The 23,412-nt window shown below is 39.8% G+C and overlaps 1 protein-coding gene across 1 annotated transcript in view; it reads right to left on the bottom strand.

The window, feature by feature from the left end:
* The window catches only part of IL16 (interleukin 16), a 175,476-nt gene that overhangs the window by 96,732 nt on the left and 55,332 nt on the right, over positions 1-23,412 (bottom strand). The window contains exon 2 of the mRNA XM_036736107.1: positions 21,980-22,392. Within this exon, the coding sequence (XP_036592002.1) occupies positions 21,980-22,392 (413 nt within the window). The remainder of the gene's footprint in view (positions 1-21,979; positions 22,393-23,412) is intronic.

Below are 23,412 nucleotides of genomic sequence, written 5' to 3' on the forward strand. Positions count from 1 at the left end.
CTCAAAAGGAAAGCAACTCAGGACCCCCAGATTCTCATTGCCCCACTACTTCACCAAAAAAAGAGGACTCACCTCTTTCTTACTCTCCTTCCTTCCAATAAACACAGTTCTGTAGCTTTGGCATAACGGACCAGTCTAAATACCAGCCCAGAGGCTCTGGATCTCCCTGCTTTTATGAGCTGGCTACATGCAGCCTCAGGGTGGGAGGAATATTTTTTTCTCCTCAAGGTCACTGACAGCAGCTGCTGCCTTTCTGCCCCCACAGATAAATTGCTTTGCCTCCCCAAACATGGTAATAGTATCATTTTTCTAAGCCCTATGCTCCCTCAATCTCCAGAGAAGGGATGGTTATGTATTTCTCCACATAACCCTCGTAGGGGATGGGGAAGTGAGGTAGGTTGGGGAACCAGTGTGTGCCTGAAAAGCGTTCCCATTTCTTACGGCTGCTTGTCCATCTTCTTCTCCTAAGGCAGCAGCATGGCATCTGTAAAAGTGATTTATGAGTTTCTTCCATGTCCTCTACCTTTTCTTTTAGGTGATCTTCATTTCTGCTCTTCTGCTGAAGTGCTGGACAACACTAATCATGTCCAATGCCCTCTTTGTATTTTCAGGAATCTATTTGGAGCCATAAACCATAGGTCTCTTACCTTGCTCTCTTTCTATGTAGTCTCCAGTTGAGGAAGAGGCTTCAAACAGTTTTATCCCCTGGAGGCTTCTCATGCTTCCACACTTAAGGCCTCTTGACCCAAACTTCTTTTTTTCCCCCACTTAATAGTATTTTATTTTTTCCAATTACATGTCAAGATAGTTTTCAACATTCCCTTTTATAAGGTTTTGAGTTCCAATTTTTTCTTCCTCCCTCCCCTCCCCCCTCTACAAGACATCAGGCTATCTGATAGAGGTTATACATGTGCAATCATATGATACATATTTCCACATTAGTCATGTTGTAAAAGAAGAATCAGAACAAAAGGGGGAAACCACAAGAAAGAAAAAAAATGAAAATATTATGCTTCGATCTGCATTCAGACTCCATAATTCTTTCTCTGGACATGGATAGCATTTTCCATCATAGGTCTTTAGGAATTGTCTTAGATCATTGTATTGCTGAGAAGAGCTAAGTCTATCAAAGTTGATCATCACACAATGTTGTTTTTACTGCATGCAATGCTCTCCTGGTTCTGCTCATTTCATTCAGCATAAGTTTTTCCAGGTTTTTCTGAAGGCTACCTGCTTATCATTTCTTCCAGCACAATAGTATTCCATCACATTCATATACCACAACTTGTTCAACCATTCCCCAACTGATGGGTATCCCCTCAATTTCCAATTCTTTGCCACTACAAAAAAGAGCTGCTATAAATATTTTTGTACATGTGGGTCTTTTCCCCATTTTTATGATCTTTTTGGGATATAGACCTAGAATTAGCATTGCTGGGTCAAAGGAAAAGTGCAGTTTTATAGCCCTTTGGGTATAGTTCCAAATTGCTCTCCAGAATGGTTGGATCAATTTACAACTCCACCAGCAATGCATTAGTATACAAATTTTCCCACATCTTTTCCAACATTTATCATTTTCCTTTTCTGTAATATTAGCCAGTCTGATAGGTGTGAGGTGGTACCTCAGAGTTGTTTTGATTTGCATTTACCTATCTAGTGATTTAGAGCATTCTTTCATATGACTATAGATAGTCCTAATTTCTTCATCTGAAAACCTTGGCTCAAACTTCTTACAGGCAAGGTTGATAAGGGGAATGTCAATAATTTCTATCCTGCTTTGAAATCTCTTCTAGGTTTAAGCACCTGTCATCCTTCCTCCTAGATGACTTTGGAATGTTGTTTTGCTGCTATGGCAGATCCATACCCACATGAAGGAAGTGTATTTTTCTCATCTCCAGTACTGGTGTCACCAACCAGGCCAATATGGCTAGACATTGGGAGGATAATGTTTATCAGTGTAATCCCAACTTTCTTCTGATTTCCTAAAGGTTCCTTTCTGTTGTCCCAGGATTAAGCCCATCTACATTGTCAGATCAGAAAATTACAGACACCACCTGCTGAAGCACAGGCTATGGAAAGGCTGATAAATTTCTCATTGGCAAAGGACCCTGACCTGTTTGAGTTTCAGTGTTCTTTTGCTCGCCTGGTGGCACACTCCACTCATCTTGACCCCAAGCTCACCTCTTCTTCTAGTCTTTCAGGCTGACACTTAGCCAGATGAGTAAGTCTATTGGCTTTCTTGATGATCTGGAATGAAGTACTCTGCTAACAAGTCTTGGAACTACTTATTTAATGTTTTTTTGAAAGGCTACATCAATGTATGTAAATTCAGGTTTCTCTATTTGCTTTACATCCAACATTGAAGGTACAGTAATTCTCTTTATGCAAAAATATCCAACCATAAAGACCAACCAAAGTTGGTCTTTAAGCTCTGGTAGTCCCCCATTAAAGGGCTTCCTTTTTCCCAGCAGAGGCATCATACAATCAAATCCATGATTCCCATTTTCCCTATGATAAACACTATCTGTGTCCAGTCAATGGGAAAGTTCAAGGCTGAGTCCTAAAGACCGGATGACACTATGTAGGGTTAATGGGGAGTAAGATCTTCCCTGCCCACTAATAGGCCTCACATGGAGCCCATTAAAGGAAGCTTGCTTAGGAGAACCTTGCTTGAAGGAAGGCTTCCACACCTTTTGGTACTAAGCTAATTAGGCACTGAGCCACAAGGGCTGTGATGTCTTCTGGCTCTGAGCCTATTAGCCAAAAGAGTATATATTGTGAGAGCTGAGCTTTTGCTTTCAGGGCTCACTTATGAGAAAGATGTTGTGATTCTCTGGTGGAGACTCTGAGTGGCCCTATGTTCAGAACCACCACCCCCACCACCACCACCAATCCGATTCCTCAGAGGCAAAGGCTCTCTCAATTCAGTGGTGGATGTAAAGCTTTGATTCAGGTAGTAGAGTCTTTATTTCTCTTCTCTGTATTTCCTGTGTTTGTATTTTATGTGATTAAAAAGGAAGATTGTTGACTCCTTTTAAGTTGCTTTCCTTCATAAAGCAGATCTAAGAACCTACACTAGCAGCCATTCTGTGTATGCCAATGTGGATGTTATTACACACTAATGCTCTTTCTTTCTCCTATCTCTTTAAAAAAGGAAGGGGTATAATTGTTGGCTCAGGCAGTGCCAGAGAAACCACTGTGGAAGGCCCTAACGGACTGTGATTATATAATGATCCCCTATAATCAATGCTTGTCCTAGCTGCAGTTACTGGCCTAAGCTTTGCACTCCATTCACCAAACTATCCAAGTGAAGGGGAAATGTGTAGATGACACCATGATATGCTGGCGTTACTAGTGTGAGAATCTCATGATCTCCAACATAGGCATACCCAAGAAAATAGAAAAGGTGTGTTGTCAAGGACATAACCATTCTGGCCTTGTGAAAGAATCATCATCATCTCTTCAGAAATCCTTGTGATTGAAGTCTCAGATAACCTGTAGTATATCCCATTGCACAAGACTTCCCCAGGGTCACACAGGGGAACATGAATGAAACATAAGACAAATCACCCAGGAACTGCAGACTTCCAGAGCTATACTGCTCTGCCAAAAAGATTCTTCACTTAGTTCTCTTCTTCAGCTGCCTTATAATACACATACCACAGCAACTACAAATATGTAAAAAGTGTGTGTGTGTGTGTGTGTGTGTGTGTGTGTGTGTGACAGAGAGAGAGAGAGTTCTATATATCTCTCTGTATATAAAATATCTGGTAATTTTCTAAAATATACTATTAAAAATTTCTGACTGTAGCAAAGAATGTGGTGATCACTATGAGTAAAATGGGTTCACTAAAAACAAATCATGCCAAATTAACCCAATTTCTTCTTTTTAATAAAATTGATCAGCAGATTAAGGGAATTCCATAGACATGTAATATACCTTGATTCTAGGACAACATTTGATAAAGTCTATTTTGATGCTTTTGTAATAAGATGTTATGATTTGAGTTAGTATAAAAGTCTTATAGATTCTCAACAGGTACTGATTAATAGACTGTTGTCAGCTTGGGAGAATATTTCTAGCAAAGTGCCATAGAGTTCTGACCTTTTATTGATGACTTAGATAAACACATAAAAGACATACTAACAAAATTTTCAGGTGACAGAACAATTTCTATAATAACAATATTGTAAAGACAACTTAGAAAAAATTTAGGAACACTGATTAACGCAATGATCAACCAGAATTCTAGAGGACTCGTGATAAAACATGCTAGCCACCTCCTGGTAGAGAAATAATGGACTCGGACGTTTTTTTGAGATGGCCAATATTGGAGTTTGTTTTGCTTTACTATAAATGTTTGTAACAGGGCTTTTGTTTTTCTTTGCTTTCTCAATGGGGGAGGGAGGAGAAGGAAGAAAAGACTTCAGATCTGAAAATAAAATAAAATTGAATTTAAAAAAAATTTTCAGGTGACACAGAGTTAGAAAAGGGAACTAATGTGACAGGTATTCAAATCAAAATTCAAAATCATTAACCTACCAGAAATGACAAAACAAAATTAATGAGAATAAATGAAAAATCTTCCATTTGAGTTCAAAAACTAAAATATGCAAATATAGAAAGAGGATATTTGGCTTGAGAACAGTTTACATGAAACAGCTCTGGAGATTTTAGTTGTGCCAATATGTGCCAATAATGTGATTTAGTTGTTGAGCAAATTAATGTCACTCTAGGGACCATTAATAGCAGTATACTGTTCAGATCACATGAACTAACATTACCATTATGCTTTGTGATAGACCATGGAGTCATAGTACATTACTGTTTACAAACTAGAGTGCCACCAGGGAATGATTAAGATGGTGAAGCATCTGGAAGACAACTTAAATGAGGAATAGTTGAAGAAAGCAAGCAAATTTGTCCTGTAGAAGAGAATGCCAAGGAAACACATGACAGTAGTCTTTACATATTTGAAGGCTACCATATGAAAAAAGAGAGTGAGTTCCCTCTTTGCTATTCCAGAAAGCAGACCTTGGATCAATGAGTGCAGGTTCTGAGGTGGAAGACTTTAGCTCAATATAAGGAAAGACTTTCTAACAAGTAGAATTGTCCAATAGTGGAATGAACTATTGCAAGATCCTTCTTCAGGTGGGAAACGAATATATTGTGTGGGATGTCATAGAGAGGATTCCTACATCAGGTGTGGAGTTGAATTAGATGCTTCTAAGATTCCTCCCAACTGCAAGATTTAGGATTCTGATACTACAGATGTGGTGTTCTTCACTCTATGCACTTGACCTATCCACAAGGCTGTCCATGCTTAACATGCTTACCATGGATGGACCAGAAGCTTTGCTTCATTTTCTTCTCTTTACAACCTCCCCTCACATATCTTATTCCCTTTTTGTCTCCTTCCAACATTACCCAGTGTAACCTTGTCTTAGTTGTCATTTTAAGCTAACCTTTAGTTAATCACAAAATCTCAAAGTTGAAAAGATAGATTAGCAACAGCATAGGCCAGGTGTGTTGATACACACCTGGTTCATGCTGTTACACAGAACTGCATTTGAAAGGTGTTAGCAACAATACAGGGTGGAAGAGTCCTTATGGGGTAGTGTTCTGAGGTGAGTCTTAGTAGTGAGCATAGCCCAATTAAGAATGTGCATCAAAGCCTCCATTCATATCTAGCAATTATTTAAATTAGCCTCTTCACTACCTTTAGTGCTAATGTGTTCTAGTAAGACCAGCCCAGCTTTGGGGACAATTCCATTGTGGTTTATGAAAGACTGGGAAAGTGAAACTTGTAGAGGCCTTCCTATGGTAGTCTGAAGCCTCCTCTTCCAATCCTCCCTAGTATTACTGTACATAGACCTGGATATGCCTTTGAAGGGCAGTTAATAGTTTATATGGCATCAATGTGTCTTCGAGGCTCTTATGATATCCTCAGTCCAATCGTATACTGCTTAGAAGCCAGAGAAAGAATCTGATGTGAGACATCCAGTGACAACATGTCCTACAGATTTGTCCTCAGAACTGTATAATTGATTCTCCATTCTGAAATTTATTCTCCCATCAGTGAAGATATGTGGTCATCTGTGGTATGACACACTCTGGTAGAAGGGGCTGCAAAGGTCACCTAGTCCAACCTGATACATGAGCATGAATCCCATTACAGTATCCCCGGCAACTGGTCATCCAGACTGTTTAAAGATCTCCATTAATAGAGATACCTTTGAATCACTGCCTCCAAGGCAATCCATTTCACTTTTGTACTTTGAGAATTTTCCCTTACATTGAGCTTAAATCCACCTATCTACAAATTCTAGCCAATTCTCCTAGTTCTGTCTTATGAGACCAAGCAAAAGAAGTATAATTCTTATCCCATGATAGCCCTTCAAATACTTCAAAATAGCCAAAAACCTTCCCCCACTCTCACATCCTCTCTTCAAGTCCCTTGAACATTTCTTTGAATGATATAATTTATAGGCATCTCATCTTCTTGGTCTCCTCCTTCTGAACATGTGAGAACTGAACACAATTCTCCCTTACAAGGTGGTTTGACAGGGGAAGAGCACATGGTAATGATCTCCCTTGTTCTAGACACTACATCTCAGTTTATGTTGCCTAAGAGCTCATTAGCTTTTGGGGGCTGCCATGTCACATCATTTGCTTATGTTGAGCTTGGAACCTATTAAAACTCATAATTTTTCATATAAACTGGCTTAGTTCCCCCATCTTATATTGGTACTATAATGGTGGACATGAAAAAATGGTGTGTTGTGTTACGTGTAAGTCAGCACAAATAAACTTTTATACCAACTTCCATGAAAAATTACCATCCTTCCAGGCCAAATGTAAGCCTCCTCTCTTCTATCAAGCCTTTTCTCACTAATCCTGCTCTACCTGAATTCTTATTTACAAACACTGGGTATAGGGCAGAAAGGAATCTTAAGGATTATCCTGGTTCAATACCCTCATTTTACAGATGAGAAAATTGAGACCCAGAGACCGGAAATGATTTTATCATTATAGAGGTAGTATGTAAAAGAACTGGCTTTTGAACCGAGGTATTTTTACTCCAAATTGAGTGTCCTTGGCACTATACTATGGTGGCCTCCTCTCAGAATGACTATGGTACTTATAGTAAGGACCACACAATTTAGCACTAAATTCTTCCAAAATTCCTTCTCATGTTACTTCCCCTCCCCCAATCAATGTAAACCTATCTTTGTATCCTTAACAGTGCCCAGCATGATATTGGACATATGTTTGTCACTTAATAAACACTTATTGATTAGTTGACATAGAAGTACATGGGAAACTGGTCTGTGAATGGTAGAATCCACATACCACATGGCTCTGGGGCCACTCTGATGTGTCTTCTGTTCAGGGATTATTTAATTTTACTGTGCGTGAGGGAGGTAGTTTTCCACATAAAACAAATCCCCTCATTTATGGGGGTGGAAAAGAAATGATGATAGATGGTCCAGCATGTAACTTCTCACTGACTGCCCATCATGGAAATAATGCAGGCCGAATCAAGGATCCTTCCGAACACCAAAGTAAAAGCTCTATGTATCTAAAAATAAGCCTAGGAATAGTGTAAGTGCTTAATGAATATTGGTTGAAGTGAAACAAATGTTACAGGACCACAAAATGACAATCTTTGAGTTTGAAGGGACCTTAGAGGCCATTTTGTCCAACATGTATTTACTTGGAGAGAAATTCTTTCTCTAACATTCCCTAGAATTGATAATCCACCCTTGAAGAGTTTGAAAGGGAGAAAACGCACTACTTTATAAAGCAACTTACTCTACTTTTTTGTTGTTCAGTCATTTTTCAATTGTGTCTCACTCTGTGACCCCTTTTAGGTGTTTTCTTGGTAAAGATACTGGGGCGATTTGCCATTTCCTTCTCCAGCTCATTTTACAGATGAGGAAACTGAGGCAAACAAGTGACTTGCCCAGGATCACGCAGCTGGTAAGTGTCTGAGGCTGGATTTAAACTCAGAAAAACGAGTCTTCCCAATTCCAAGCCCAGGGCTCTATCCATTGTGCCACCTAGCTTCCCCAATTCTACTTCAGGATAACTAATTGTTAGGATCCTTTTTCTTTACATAAAGTCTAAAATAGTCTGTACTTCAACCTTCCCCCACCCTCTCAAGTCTTTCCTTCTTCATGTCCAGGTTCCCCTAGAACTTTCTTTGAATTGTATAATTTCCAAGCATCTCATCATCCTGGTTCCCATCTTCTGAACACTTAAGAACTGAACACTGTGCTTCTTTACTAGGTGGCCTTTGGCAGGGTAGAATACTCCTAGCTGCTCCCAGTTTTAGCTTCTGGGCCCAAGCAGGACAAGTCCCCTTTCCACACCACTGTCCTTCAAAGATAGTTACAATGTCATTTCACTTCTAGGGGCGAAATCTCCCAAGTTCCCTCAACTATCCTTCAGACGCCATGTCAACCAACCTGGTTGCTTTCCTTTGGATATTCTCCAACTTTTCACATCCTTCTTAAATGGTGAGCTAATCAAGTGTGGGATTTCAAAGTGAGGAGATAAATGTTCACACTCTGTTTATCTTACTGTGGGGTTTATTGGGAGCATACAAATCAGTTCAGTGAACACACTCAATCATGCAGGAAAGGTACAAAAAGTCATGCACCAATTCTACTTCACTGTGCCTCGCTGGGTACTTGTCTTTGTCTCAAGGAAATGAAATTGCACACATAACTGCTCCCAGAGAGTCAGCCCTTTCCAGATATAGCTGAACCATTGGATAGCAATGACTGTTCAGGGCTGTATGGTTTATACTGGAAGATGACAAAGCAACCTGGAGGCCTTTACAAATGTGGCAACCCGGTTGGTTTTTCATAACTTTTTTTTCATTTTCTTTTCTAATCCTTGTCATAAATGTTAACTCTCTTCAATAGAGGAGGGGAGAAGGGCGTTTTTCAGAAATGAAGATGATAAGAACAGAAGATTTCAATAACAATAACAGCAAAAGAAGAAATAAAACGCTTATTCACAAATAGAAATGAGCAAAAACAAAACAAACACATCAACATGGGGCAAGAAAATCTCAAGTACCTTTGAAATACACCAATCACGAATAAGGAAGATAAGTCTAAAAACAGGAGTTGTAGAATTCCTTTTGAGTATCAAGAGGTATCTGTGGCTAGTGATTGGTCAATTTAATTTTATCTACCATCTCACTTCCATCTCTGAGGAAAAAGGTAAGTATAATATCAAATGTGTATCAAAGATGGTGCCCAGTTTTGAACATCTTCCTCCCTACATGGGCTGACCAGGACAGATTATATCCCAACAGAAAGTATCACTTGTTTTTTTTTTAATTCTAAACACTGTATTTCTCTTGATGCAGCCTAGGAAAGAGGATATTTTTTGGCTGCCCTGTGACACAGCTGAATCACTTTTTAGTTTACATGGCCACTAAAATTTGTTGATCATTTTTAAACTGTTTTCTAGTCATACCTCCCTCAATGGACTTAGGCCAAAGCCTGGTGCCGTAATTACTTCATTAGAGTAGAAGCCAGGAGACTTAGTACTAACCAGCTCTTGCATTTACAAACAATGAGAACTTGGGAAATTCATCTTACTTCCTCAAGGCTCAATTTCCTTATCTGTAAAATAGGAAAATAATTCCTGCTCTTCTCACATCCAATGGCTGTGTTTTGGATCAAATGAGATCATGCGTTCGAATGTAAACTGTGAAGTGATACATAAATGTGAACTCTTCTTCTTCTTGCTACCTCACAATTGTGGCGATCAAAAAATGATGTAACAGATATGAAATTGTTAAAAGTCATAAAGTGCTGTACAATCCAAAGATCATATGGTGGTTGTTCCTGCCCCTGGGGTTGATCATAACTCAGGATGTCTTGAATTTTAAAATGAATGGTACAAAATTCTCCCCACAAATCATATACATATATATGATATACATACACAGACACATACATATGCATATGATATATACACACGTGTGTATACATACATAAATGTGTGTTTATATGCATATATCCATATGTACATACACATATACATACATACATATATCAGGACTAATTCTTACTAATTTTTATTTTTAAAATAAATATAATGTTTATTGATATACACAGATAGTGTCACAACTCAGATAAGTTATGATAGAATGCCATAATTACAAAAGGGTTAAAAATCCCCCAAATAAACCTAGAATTAAATATTTCAAAAATACTTTTTGCTAGGAATTGAAGTGATATAGTAGGAAAGTCATCGGACCTGGGTTCAAGTTCTGGTTCACCACTATGTGATTGTGGGCAATGACTCAGCCTCTCTGAACATGTTTCCTCCCCTTCAAAAATACCTTTAAAAGTAGAGGGAGGACAATAAGACCTGTACTATCTACCTCAGAAAGTTGTGGTTAAAAAAAAATTCTTATTAAACTGAAATGCCTATGGAAATGTGAGCTGCTATTGACTGGTATGTGCTAAGAATGATTAAAACAAGTTACTGTTACATAAAGCTAATTCAAAACAGATGTGGTGTGTTTTGTAAGTGAACAGACTGGTTAATGTGCCAGCTGCCAATTTGTTTGGAGTTTGTTCTTTAATGTTTCTTGGCTCTTGAGTCCTCATACAATTTATTAATTTTTTTCTCTCCTATAGCTTTTGCTGTGCTGCCTGGTTTTCCTTAGGTGAACAAGCCTTCAGAGTCAGCCACATTTATGGAGCATTTTCAAATCAAATTGGCCTATTTGCTAGGCAGGTGGGTTTCCCCAAGTGTTCCAGCCCTAGTATCATGGGATATGTATTTCCTTTCATTCACCGCCAAAAGAATAAACCACCAGTCAAGGCCAGATCTTACCTATTACCTCTGGAGTTTAATTTTAGAGATCTGGGAAGACACACACACACACACACACACACACACACACACACCACCACCACCACCAAAAATGAAAGTATCTACATCACAATTTCACTGAAATTCCATGTGTTTTAGATTCTATGAGCTAGAAAGGTGAGTTTTAAAGTAGGAGGATCAGGAGGGGTAGCGTGATGTGAAAAATTATATGAACTGATCCAAAATGAAGTAAATAGAAACAAAAGGACAATGGATACAATTACTGAAACAGTATCAATGGGGAGGAGGAGGCAAAACCAAAAGTAAAAGCAACTGTTATTACTGTGTGTAATTATAAGGACCAAACTTGGCCACAAATGAGAAAGGTGAGAATCCACCTCCCCTTCTCTCTGCAGATGTGAGAGTCAATGCATGTCATGTGTGGAGCACTAGAGATATACTGTAAGATTCCACTGCCATGTTAGTTAGTTTTGCTGAACTCTTTGGTTTTTCTCTCTTTTTTCTCCTTTCGTTATAAGAAATGGCTCTCTGACTAGGGAAGAAGGAGGAATATTATGAAAAATGAAAGGGGTATAAATACAAAATACTTTTGTTAAGGAGAGGTAACATGATGTATAAGGAAGAACATTACTCTGGGAACCAGAAAACCTAGGTTCGAGTACTAGCACCGTCTGTCACTAGCTATAGGATCTTGGGGAAAAGACTCACACTTCTGTTTTCTCATCTATAAAGTAAAGGAGTAAGATTAGAGGACATCTAAGGCTCCTTTCAGGCAGATAGGTGGTACATAGGATAGAGTGCTGAGTCTGGCCTCAGACACTTAGTAGCTGTATGAACCTTGGCAAGCCACTTAACCCTGTTTGCCTCAGGTTCCTCATCTGTAAAATGAGCTGGAGAAGGAAATGGCAAACCACTCCTGTATCTTTGCCAAGAAGACCCCATGTGGGATCACGAAGAGTCAGGAATGACTGAACAACAACAAAAAGGTTCCTACTAGGCCTGATATACCACGATTTTAAGAGTCACTGGAGAACCATGAAGGTTGAGCAGGGAAGTTTTATCATCTTTTTGTGAATTAGTTTTATCCCCACCATCTCTAGCTATGATCAGTTGCACTGAGAGAGTGGTAGTTTTCATTGAGAGGGAAAGTGGTTGGGTAGCTTTGTGCCATGGAACATTTTAGAGACACATCTAGGTGGGGAGCCACTGTAAGGAATTTTGGGCAGAGAGAAAGTGGGGCACTGCAAGACTGAGGGTATAGAGAAAGGGGAACAAAATGGGAGGGGAAAGGGCACCACTATTTTTAAACTTGACCTAGGGCCAGATCTTCTGCCAAAGAAGGTTCACAATTAATCTATTTGCTATGTTGAAGGTTGAAATTAATTTTGAGTCCAGGTCATTGAAGTAAAATAAAGGACATGTCTATACAAGTGAATTAGGAGGCAGCTAGATGGCTCAGTGGATAGAGTACAGGAATCAGGAAGATTTGAGTTCATATCCAGTCTCAGGCACTTGCTAGCTGTGTGACTCTGGACACTTCTGTTTGCCTTAATTCACTAGAGAAGAAAATGGCAACCCACTTCAGTATTTGTGCCAAAACAACCCATGGATGGTATGGTCCACGAGGTCACAAAGAGTTGGACATACCTGATGAACAACAACATACAAGTGAATAAGTTAGGGCTCAAAGGGGGAAAGGAATAAGTCTTTTTATGGTGCCTACTATGTGCCAGACACTGTGCTAAGCAGTTTACAAATAGTATCTCATTTGATCCTTACAACAACTCTACAAGGTAGGTACTGTTATTATCCTCTTTAGACAGTTGAGGAAACTGAGGCAAACAGAAGCTAAGTGACTTGCCTAGGATCACATAGGTAGTAAATTTCTGGGGCCATATTTGAACTCAGGTCTTCCAGACTCCAGGTCCAAAATGCTCTATCCAATGCTGATTAACTGCCTCAAAAACACTCAACCCTGCCTACATAGAGTCCTAGGCATGGTTTTGGTAATGATTGTGATAAGACTATTATGTTTGAGTCCCTGTCACCTATAGCAAGTATCATGAATAAAAATATATATATAAAATCCAATGGACAAAAAATTTTATTTGAGACAGTACAGAATAATAGATTTAAAGTTTGAAGACCCAGGTTTGATCCTCAGCTCTGTGACTTATTAGATGTGATGTAACTTTGGGCAAGTAACTTTATATCTCTGAGCCTCCATTTTTTCATCTGTAAAATGGGTGTAGTAACACCTGAACTTAACTGCCTCGCAGGGCCATGAGGTAAATGCTTTATAAGCCTTAGAGTACAATGACAGTGTGAAACGATCCTCTCTGATTCAATGGCCTTCCATTAGATTCTGTCTCCCGTTTAACATGCCAAAGTTACAGAATTTACTTTTCGTTTCAAGGTGATTCAAGTGCCAAACACTTGGGACAATCTCCTTAATCCCACAGAACATTTTAGCATTTTAAGGATCCAAAGATGCCAGGATGACTAGTGGATAGATTTTGGTCTGGGCTCAAGTCTTGTGTCTGGCATATGCTAATTGTATGTTCCCCAACCACTGCCCCTTCCCCCAGGCAAAGAGCATAATGTTTCAGTGCCTCAGGAAACTCTGAGTGTGACTATAAGTTACGGATCTGTATTGGTAGGGGGAGTTTCCACATTGGAAGTTCCTTATGTAGATGAAATCACAGGTTCAGAAAAAAGAGAGTGGGTGGAGGGGAAGGATGTGAGGATGGAGTCAATTCCAAGTTGAAAACCTAAGAATAAAATTCCCCTGTGTTGATACAGCTTGAAACATTTTAGGGTCTGAATTCCTGCTTCCTGGGGACCTCTTCTCTCTACCTTTAGCCTCACAGTGCTGCCTCCCTACCCTTCTCCCAGACTGCCCAGGTCTCCTCACAGTGGCTCCCCACCTATTCCTATTCTCCCCTAAAGTGTTCCATGGCACAAGACAATCCATCCATTTCCCCTCCCAATAACCCTAGGTTGTTAGGTTGGTGCCTAATTTGGATCTAAAGTGCATTTCCATCTACCAATTCAGTATGAAATGGGAGTAATGATTTAATCCTTTTGGGTCCTGCCAAATATATGGCATAGTAGAATGGTTTTATCTTGGCTGAATCAATAATTCCTTTTCCTTTAATTTTCTTATTACGCATTTATAGGAGAGAGAGAGAGAGAGAGAGAGAGAGATCTCTAAATTTCTCAATCCAGATGTTATTTTGAAAGGAAAGTAACCATGGCACCACTGGAGGACAGTGACTTCTATGTCTCATCCTGAGCCTCACCGTGTATAGACACTGAACTTGAAATGGAATAAACTGGTGCTTTGTGCTGGCAGCAAGAAGGTAGTGAGTCAGTTAATTAAGCATATGAGAGTGACTTGACTGACATTTTAAAAAGGGAAAAGAAGTCTGTGTTTCTGTTAAATCTGCTGTGGTCTCTGAGAGGTGATTAAAGCTGGCTCTAACAAAACCTTTATGATACTGGGGGCTCTGGTACCCTAGCTGGCACTCTGGCTGCCCCACCAATAAATGGAAACAAGTTGGATTTCTTCATCTAATAACTTTCTTGCCAAGCTATGACTTCAAAATCAGGTGGGTTTGTAAAGGAACTTCCACCCACACAATGAGCTTGCCCTCTACCATACGGAGCCCACTCTGCCCAGTGGGCAGAGGCCCTACATTTATGACTGTCATTTCCAGTATCAAATAACCAGCCACACTCTCCCAATCCCGTCGTGCATTAGTGGGCATATGCAAGTCACAGGAAAATCAGGCTGCATTTGAATAAAGGGCTTCATTGTTCTGACTGCTGGCTTTTTTCATTGTCAGCCACTCTAACTTCCTTCACAGATTATTTCAAATTTTTTACTTTAACTTTCATATAATCCCATGATGCCAATATTGAGCCTCATTCACAACCACCAAATAAAAGAGCAGATTGTTACAAGGTATGTTTAAAGTAGGATCAGACCCAGCCATTGAAAAACTTTTGAAGTTTGTCTTTGATACCCTCCCACCTCCCCCTTCAGTGCTGTTTGCTGTATACCTTCACCCTTACTCGAGCCTGGTTCTTCTCCCTGTGTTTTATTTCCTTGGGCTATGTGATCCACAAATACCCTATCAAAGAATCCATACATAAGGTGTTAATAGTTCATAGTAGCTTTACATCCTATCCCTCCAGGAATGTTGGCATTTTAATGGAAGACTCCTAGAAACAAAACCCCAAAGAGTGACTTTCTTGGAGGAATTGCCTTATTCACTGAAGTTGGTGGAAAAGATCTTTTTTGGTCATAAGGCTTGACTCCTCAAATCACAGTATGTGGGTAGTAGTAGCTACCTGCCTCTTTCCTATGGATCTGACTGGTGAGAGTGAAAAGAGTTTTCACTGTATAGTTGGGTCTTGTTCTAGTCAGCCAGACTCTTTAAACCCAGCCAATGCCTATTTACTTTAAAGACCCTATTGTGGATCACATCAATGAATCCTAGGCATTCTGGGTAATAAAAACCTTCCTTCCAGGCTGCCACTTTTGTTCTAAGAATACATAAGTATAGGATATCTCCCAAGTGGCTGCTACTGTCCTCACTGGGCACTTCATTCTGCTCTTCTTCAGAGGTGATCAATAACAAGCTGCATAGAACTGCACTCTCCAGAGAGTACGGCCTCTACCACCTTCTTTCTACTCACTTTTGACCTTCCCATCAAATATGTCCTCCAGAGAGCAGGGGCAGAATTTACCTCCTTAGAAAATGATAAAAAGACATTCTAATTCTAAGTAACCAATAAACTGACTACTGACGAGTGAACGGTAAAAAGATTTCTTTTTAGTGCCATCAAAGAGTTGACCACCTGAGGCAGCTATGAAGTTGGTGCTGTTAAGATATTGTTAGGAAAGGGAAAGTGTTGATATCTTAACCCAGAAAGGCAGAATTATAGATGCAAAGTCATGAATGAATGAATGGCTTGGATCAGTAAAACTGTCCCTCAATATTGGTTTAATGAATGGATAAAATGTATGAGCCTCAATAGGTATTAACTTCAGCCAACTAGTTTAAAAGTTAAAAGACAAAAATATTCTTAAATTTTAACTCTTTGAGAAATTAATTCATTAAAGGTTTAAAAGTCAAGATTTTAGTTGAATCATTAAAAAGCTGAAAATTAAGGGAATCCTTGACTTACTGTTGCAACTAGATAACTGAAGTTAACTCACACAATTAGATGAAATTCAAACTAATTAATGTTGCTACCACTTACTGGAAGTTCTAAGGGAAAGTCTAGAGAGGAAAGAAATTGAAACTATTAACAAATAGGAAGCTTAGAGAATTACATATGGATTTCATTATTCAAGCTCCCCTTTCTTTAAGTATAAGTGAGAGCTGCCATCTTTGTGTATGTATGCTGTAGGTTTATCCATGGAGAATTTCCAAAAAAAAGAAGAGACAGACCTCTTCTTCCTAAGGTATCTGAAGGTTGACCTATCCAAATTAGCTAGCTGTTAAGGGTCAGGATTTGAATTCTGGTCTCTTGACTTCAATTCCCTTCACTACCCCCTAAGCCTTCACTCCCTCTTGGAGATTTTTCTTTGGAAATTTTTACATTTTAATCCAAGTTTACTTTCCTAGGCCACCCAGAAAACCTTCTCCACTATGAGCTGGCATTTACTCAGGAAATACAAATTATCCAGTTGCAACTGTAAATGAGAAAGATTTCAAATTTTAATTAATAAATAAACTAGAAATAACCTTGAATGAAATTTAGCATTTCTTTCAATTATTAGTATAAGCAGCAAACATTATTCTAAGGGGGTCTAGAGGCTTTGCCAGATTGCCAAAGGGCTTCATGCAGCATAATGCTGGTAAATGTTTAACAACCAACTTTCCAGAAATGTAAGACATACTTTTAAGCTTGGCCTACCTTATTAACATTTTCTCCATTACTTTAAGCCTAGACAATCAACAAAATAAACCAAGTCCTGATTTGTATTATTTGCTTATTTCCAAGATATAAATGCACACACTGAAAATTTAGCCATCAGTTCTCAAGAGCCAGTATGAACTGGTCCTAGTACACCCCTGGATCCATGACATGCACAAAAGTTCTAGCAGGGGGAATTGAGGGGAAAGAGGAATGGGCCCTGGACAGAGCCATGATGTATCTTCATACACATGTGGCAGAACATGAATGATGAATATGAAAAGGAAATTGAGAAAATTCGATTTGGAAGGGAAGATGATAACCACAGAACAATGTCATTAATGCTCAGAGGAAGAAGAATCTGTAGAGAAGGATGGAGTGGTCTATAGTGTGGAATGCTGCATGGAAGTCAAGGAGGATAAAGACTGAAAAAAGGTCATTGGAGTTAGCAATAAAGTCAGTCACTCAGTCAATAAGCATTTCTTCAGTATCTACTATGTGCCAGGCACTGTGCTAAGTTCTAGAAATACAATTAAAGGTTTGAAAAATGCCAATCTAATGGGGAAGGCAACATACAAATAACTATGTACAAACAAGTTATAGTAGACAGGATAAACTGGAAATGATAGAGGAAAGGCACTAGAATTAAGAGGGATCCTGAGAGACTTCCTGTAGAAGGTGGACTTTCTCCTCTAGGAATCAAAGCCAAGGAAACTAGCAGGCAGAGATGAAGACAAAGAGCAAGACATGCTTGGGGAAAAGCCAGTGGAAATGCATAGAGATGGGAGAGTGAGTGCCTTAGATAAGGAAGAGTAAGGAACCCAGTGTCACTGGTGGTTGGGAGCAAGGAAAGAGTTGGGACAATGGAGAGAGGAGGAAGGGGAGGATGTCGAAAGGCAGGTTATAAACAGTGTTGAGAATTTTATGTTTGATCTTGGAGGTGATAGGGAGTCACTGGAGTTTATTGAATGAGGATAAGAGATTGACATGGGTAGACCCTCATTTTAGGATGATTGTTTTGGTGGCTGAATAGAGGTGGCTTATAATGGAGACCAATCAAGAGGCTATCGTAATAGTCCAGACTTCATATGATATGGTCCTGTACCAGAATGGTAGCAGTGTCAGAGGAGAGAAGGGGGCATATACAAGAGGTTACAAAGACAAAAGAGATAGGCCTTGAGAAAAGATTGGATACAGGAAGGAAGGGTGAGAGTGAATAGTTAAGGATAACACGTAGGTTTTGAGCATTAGTCACTCAAAAGATAGTGGTACTTTCAACAGCAATAAGGAAGTTAGACAAAATAAAGGATTTGGGGTGGGGGAGGCATAATAAGTACAGTTTAGGACATGTTGAGTTTAAGATGTCTACAAGACATTCTTTAAGAGATCACTGATGACTTTGAGAGAACAGTTTCAGTCTATTGGTGAAAATGAAATTTATATTCTAGGGGATTGAAAAATGAATGGGAGCCCAAAAAAGTGGAAGCAATGAGTAGGGAAAGTTCTCCCACTCCACCCCAGTCCCAGACTCTGGTTGTGAAAAGGAGGAAAGCTGTACTATGATAATATGAGGATAATAGAATCAAGTGAAGGTTTGTTAAAGTTAGGAGGAATCCCAACATCCTTGTAGCAAACAGGGAAAGAGCTAGGGAGGTTAAAAAGTAAAGAGAGAAGGGAAATGACTTAAGGGAAAAGCTGTCTGAGGAGATGAGAAGGAACAAGATCAAAGGCATAAGTAGAGGGTTTGTTTTTGGCCAGAAGGGTCACCTCACCCCCTGAACCTGGAGCAATGGGTGTATAAGGTGGCGGAGGATTTGGAGGTTATTGGAAATGGGAAGTAAGGGATAGAAGGAAGCTCACCACAGATGGCTTTGACCTTTTCACTGAAGTATGAGTCCAGGGCCTCTGCTAAGTGAGGGGAAAGGTGGTGGTATAGATAACTGGATCAGAAGAGTACTTTCAAAACAGCAATTGTGAGGAATCAATCAAAGTGGCAATTCAAAATGATTCACGTCTCAAAACTAGGCTTGTATAACAAGTGGGCAGTAGACCCAGCCAATATGGTTGTGTGCCTTCCTCCTGGAGCATTAGAGCCAGAGAGGAGAAGGTAGATGGTGGGAGTAATCTAAGTAAGATAGTGGGGAGGAGGCAGAGGAGGGGAGGTGTCTGGAAAAAGATGATTCAGCAAGTCAGTGGCAGGAGGAATTCAAGAGCTGATGACAGTGTGAACTTGAACTGGTTAACTAAAGGGTCAAGGGTTTAAAAGAGGAAAATAAGGCCACATCAGAGATGATGGCCTAGGACAAGTCAGGGAGGAATCAAGTCCCTGGAGGCTGTGGTGAGGACAGAGACTGTGTTTACGAAGGGTGAGACAGAAAAAGCTGGCAGAACAGGACATCGTATTGAGATATAGAGATTTCCATATTATGGACTATGAAGATGGATCACTTGTGGGTGAGGAGGATATAGAGGGCATGACTATTCCTGACTGTGGTTGCCATGGGATGATAGTATAGATTCTAAGAACTGAAGAGGTTAATGAACTGGGAGGCAAGAGTCTTTGAGGAGACATCAACATGTGAGCGAAATTATCCCAGTGCAAGTGAGGTAGAAGGAGGAATTGTAAGCCAAGTACTGAACTCCCTAAGAAAGGAGGGAAAATACCTTGGGATATAGATAGGGAACAGCTACCAAGATCTGAATGGGCTAAAAGTCAAAGAAGGAGAGACAAGGGAGTGAAGGTGTTATGGGGAGAGGCTGAAAGGGTCAGTGACAAACAAGAAACATTTCTAAGGTTCCTTGTGTCCCCAGTGTGCCAAAGAACCATGAGAGAAGGTACCTTCCATACTGGAGAGGACATCAAGGGATGGAGTGCCTTCAGGAGAGATCCAGATGTCTGTGAGTGCAAGGAGATGGGTGGAGCATGAAAGAAGAGCTCTAATATGAATGACAATAAATGAGTTTTACAATTTCTTTCAATTCTAACCTTGTAGAATTTTATAGAAATTCAGATCTCAAAATGACTTTTGAAATGATATAAAGTCCCTCATTTTACAGATTAAGAAACTGAGGCACCACTATGTTACATACATTACCTATGATTATACAGGTAATTTGTAATATAAAACCTTTCTTTAGCAAATAAAATCAGGCAGAAGGGAGGGGAAAGACCTGTGATTTCATCAGTATAAGGAAATCTCAAGTGAAGAAACTCCTCCTACCAACAGAGATCTGTATCTTCTTTGCAACTACTAGTCTCAGAGAGTTACCTAATCCCCCACCCACAGCTGAAGAAGTGCTGAAGCGATGGAGAGTGGAAAAAGTTTAAGAACCAGGCCCTGGAGAAGTGAAAGGCTAAGTGACCTTCCACTATAACCAGTATATATCAGAGGCAGGAGTTAAATGAACCCAAGTGTTTCTGGCTTCAAGACTTTCTCTTCACTAGGCTATTATTATTTTCTGCTCTCAGGGAAAACAAAAAGAAAAAAAAGGAACTCTCCAGATTTTTAAAAAATAATCAAACTTTCAATATTTTCCAAGAGAAATGGCAGGAAGGAAAGTTAGCTATCATCAGTAACATTGCCGTCAAATCAACAGTCTGTAAATATTTCTTTTTGAAAGAATTTTTGGAGGCAATCAGGGTTAAGTGACTTGCCCAGGGTGGCAGAGCTAGCAAGTGTCTGAGGCTGAATTTGAGCTCAGATCCTCCTGACTCCAGGGCAGGGGTTCTACCCACTGTGCCACCTAGCTGCCCCAATAAGAATTTCTTAAGTGTACTATGTGCCAGACACTGTGCTAAGGGCTGGAGATAGAAAGAAAAACAAAAACAAGGTCAATGCACCCAGGGAATCATTGTCATACCAATAACAACTCAAGTTTACATAGCACTTTATGATTATGAGATAACCTTATATGCCTTATCTCATTTGAAAGGAAAATCAATGCAAAGTGTCAACTATTTTTTCTCAGTAAACACCATAAGCTTAATAATATTTCTGATTTATGTGTAACACCCTGCCTGATTTAAATTTGTAAGTATTCATCTATAAATTAAAATCTATTTTGCATCTCGACAGCAGTTCTACAATGATACTAATGAATTCCACCATATTCAATTTCACAAAGATATATTAAGCACCTACTATGTGCCAGACACTTTTCTTGATGCTGGAGACACAAAGAAAAACTTAAAACAATTCTTGTCCAGCAAGGATCTGGGTTCGATCATAACTTTCTGGCTATCAAGACATAGTGTTTCCTTGACGCCATCAGTCAGCCAGTAGTGCTTAACAAAGGCCTTGATTGAGTAGCAATACTGTTCTTCATTGCTGTAATCAATCATGGATTCCTAGACCTGGAAAGGACCATAGAGGCTGCCTGCAAATATGAAGGGTTATCCTGAGATACAGGGATTAGATTTATATTACTTGGCTCCAAAGAGACAGACTTGGGCATGATGAGAGAAAAGCCTTCCTAATAATTAGAGCTATCCAAAAATGGAATACGGAGGTAGTAGACTCCACTCCACTGGAGGAGGGTCGATGACCACTTGTTAGGGATGTGACTGAGAGGCTTCCTGTTCAAATATAGGTTGGACTAGGTGATCTCTGAGGACCCCTCAAACCCTTAGGTTCTGCAAGGTCTCCTAGTCCAGGTCTTTATCAGATGGACAAAGCACAACATCCCCTATAACCCATCATCCAGTCATTGCTCATATCTCTGGAGTGTCAGGAAACTTACTCCCTCATAAGCAGTTCATTATACCGTAGGACAGTTGTCCTTAAATTCCTTGCCATATTGAGCCTAATTCTGCAGCCCTGTAACTTCTATCAGTGGGTCAGAATTCCCTCTCTGGAGTTAAACAGGATAGGTCCCTGGTCTCCATTCCACCTAATAAATATTAATCCCTATTATGTTTATTTTAAAATGTATTTTTTTCAAATAGAACATCTGGATCCCTGATTTTTTTTAAAGAAACTAGCCCAGAGGTTAAGACTTTGGTCTCTAAACCACCTAATATATATTATTCCCTCTTATGTTCATCCATAAAATAGATGTATTTTTTTTCTTTCAGAGAGAACATCTGGGTCCCTGATTTTTTAAAGAAACTAGCCCAGAGGTTTTAAAGCTCAGAAATCTCACTGATGTTTTGTTGGGGCTGACAGGCACTGGACATACCTTAATAAAGCATTTTCGCCTGGGGTTCTTGCCACGGTCATTCATTGGTGTGTGGAGCTGTGCAGCCTTGGAGCCCAGAGCTAGATCAGGAATGCCTGGCTCTGCTTCTGATGTGTCTGCCAGTTGCCCAGGGCAGTGGAAAGCTCCCTCGTGGGCATAGTCTGCAGCTATCTCAAAGGGGTCGGTGCATTTCTCATCAGGACTCGATCCATCATCACTGCTCTTGGCATGGCAGAGAATCAGGGACCGGGAAATGGAACGAAACTTTTTGGATTTCCTGCTCTTTCCAGCACTGCTCTGCTGCTCCATCTTCAGCGAGGAAGTGATGCTGCCCCTTTTCCTTTGCTGCTCCCACTGATTTGGCACAGACGAGGAGACTGCTTGATTGGGTTTTTCAGAAGCCTCATAAGGTCCTGGAAGAAAAAGGAAGAAGAAAAAGGAGTGGTTAGTTGCTACTAACTAACACAATCATTGGAAAATCCTGAGCAAACCAAATAAACAGAGCCTATTCTGGACAGCAGCAGCCACATGGTGCCTCATGACTTAGACTGCTCCATTTCACTCTAGTGCTGGACTCTGAGCTCCCTAACCAACCCCTGCATCCTTCCTTGCTGCTATTTTGGGCTGGCTGGGACATCTGAGCAAATGTCTCTGAGTGTTACCATACCTTCTGGCTCACAGACACAGTATGATTAAGCCCCCAATGGACAAGATGGCATAGAATCATAGTCCTGAATCATTAAATGCTAGAACTAGAACAGACCTTGTCAGAGGCATAGAGGCAGAACCCTGTAATCGGACTTGGGAGGTCTGGATTCTGGTACTGGATATGATACTTGGTTCTGTTATATAAGTCAAGGCAATCTACCTCTCTGGGGCCCAGTTTCCTCATCTATAAAATTAGGTGATTGGACTAGATCAAAGATGCTCAACCTGAGGTCCATGGACCCCTAAGGGGTCCTTGTAGAGATTTCAAGGGGTACATGAATTTGAATGGGAAAAATTAAATCTTTATCAATATAATTGGTTTCCAATGTAATCCTATGTATTTTGGTTTCCACACCAAAGCATTCTGAGAAGGGGTCCATAGGCTTCACCAAATTGCCAGAGGGGTCCATGAAACAAAAATGGTAAAAACACGTGGTCTAAATGATAGCCAAAGGTCCTTACAATTCTAACATTCCCGCAAATCTAGTTCAGTGCTTTTATTTGTTTGTTTGATTTAATAAGCTAACAAATCCAGAAAGCCTTTGCCCAAGGTCATATAATTAGTAATTCAGAAGACCAAGAATCAGAATTTTAGGGATAGACAAGTAATCATAAAGACATCTAGTCAAACCACCTCATTTTACATTTTAGGAAACTGATGCCTAGGGAATTTGAATGGCAGTCTAGGATTTAAATTCATATCTCCTGAATTTATACCCCTAAGG

The sequence above is a fragment of the Trichosurus vulpecula genome, chromosome 8 (assembly GCF_011100635.1).
Source record: "Trichosurus vulpecula isolate mTriVul1 chromosome 8, mTriVul1.pri, whole genome shotgun sequence".
In the NCBI taxonomy this organism is placed as follows: Eukaryota; Metazoa; Chordata; class Mammalia; order Diprotodontia; family Phalangeridae; genus Trichosurus; species Trichosurus vulpecula.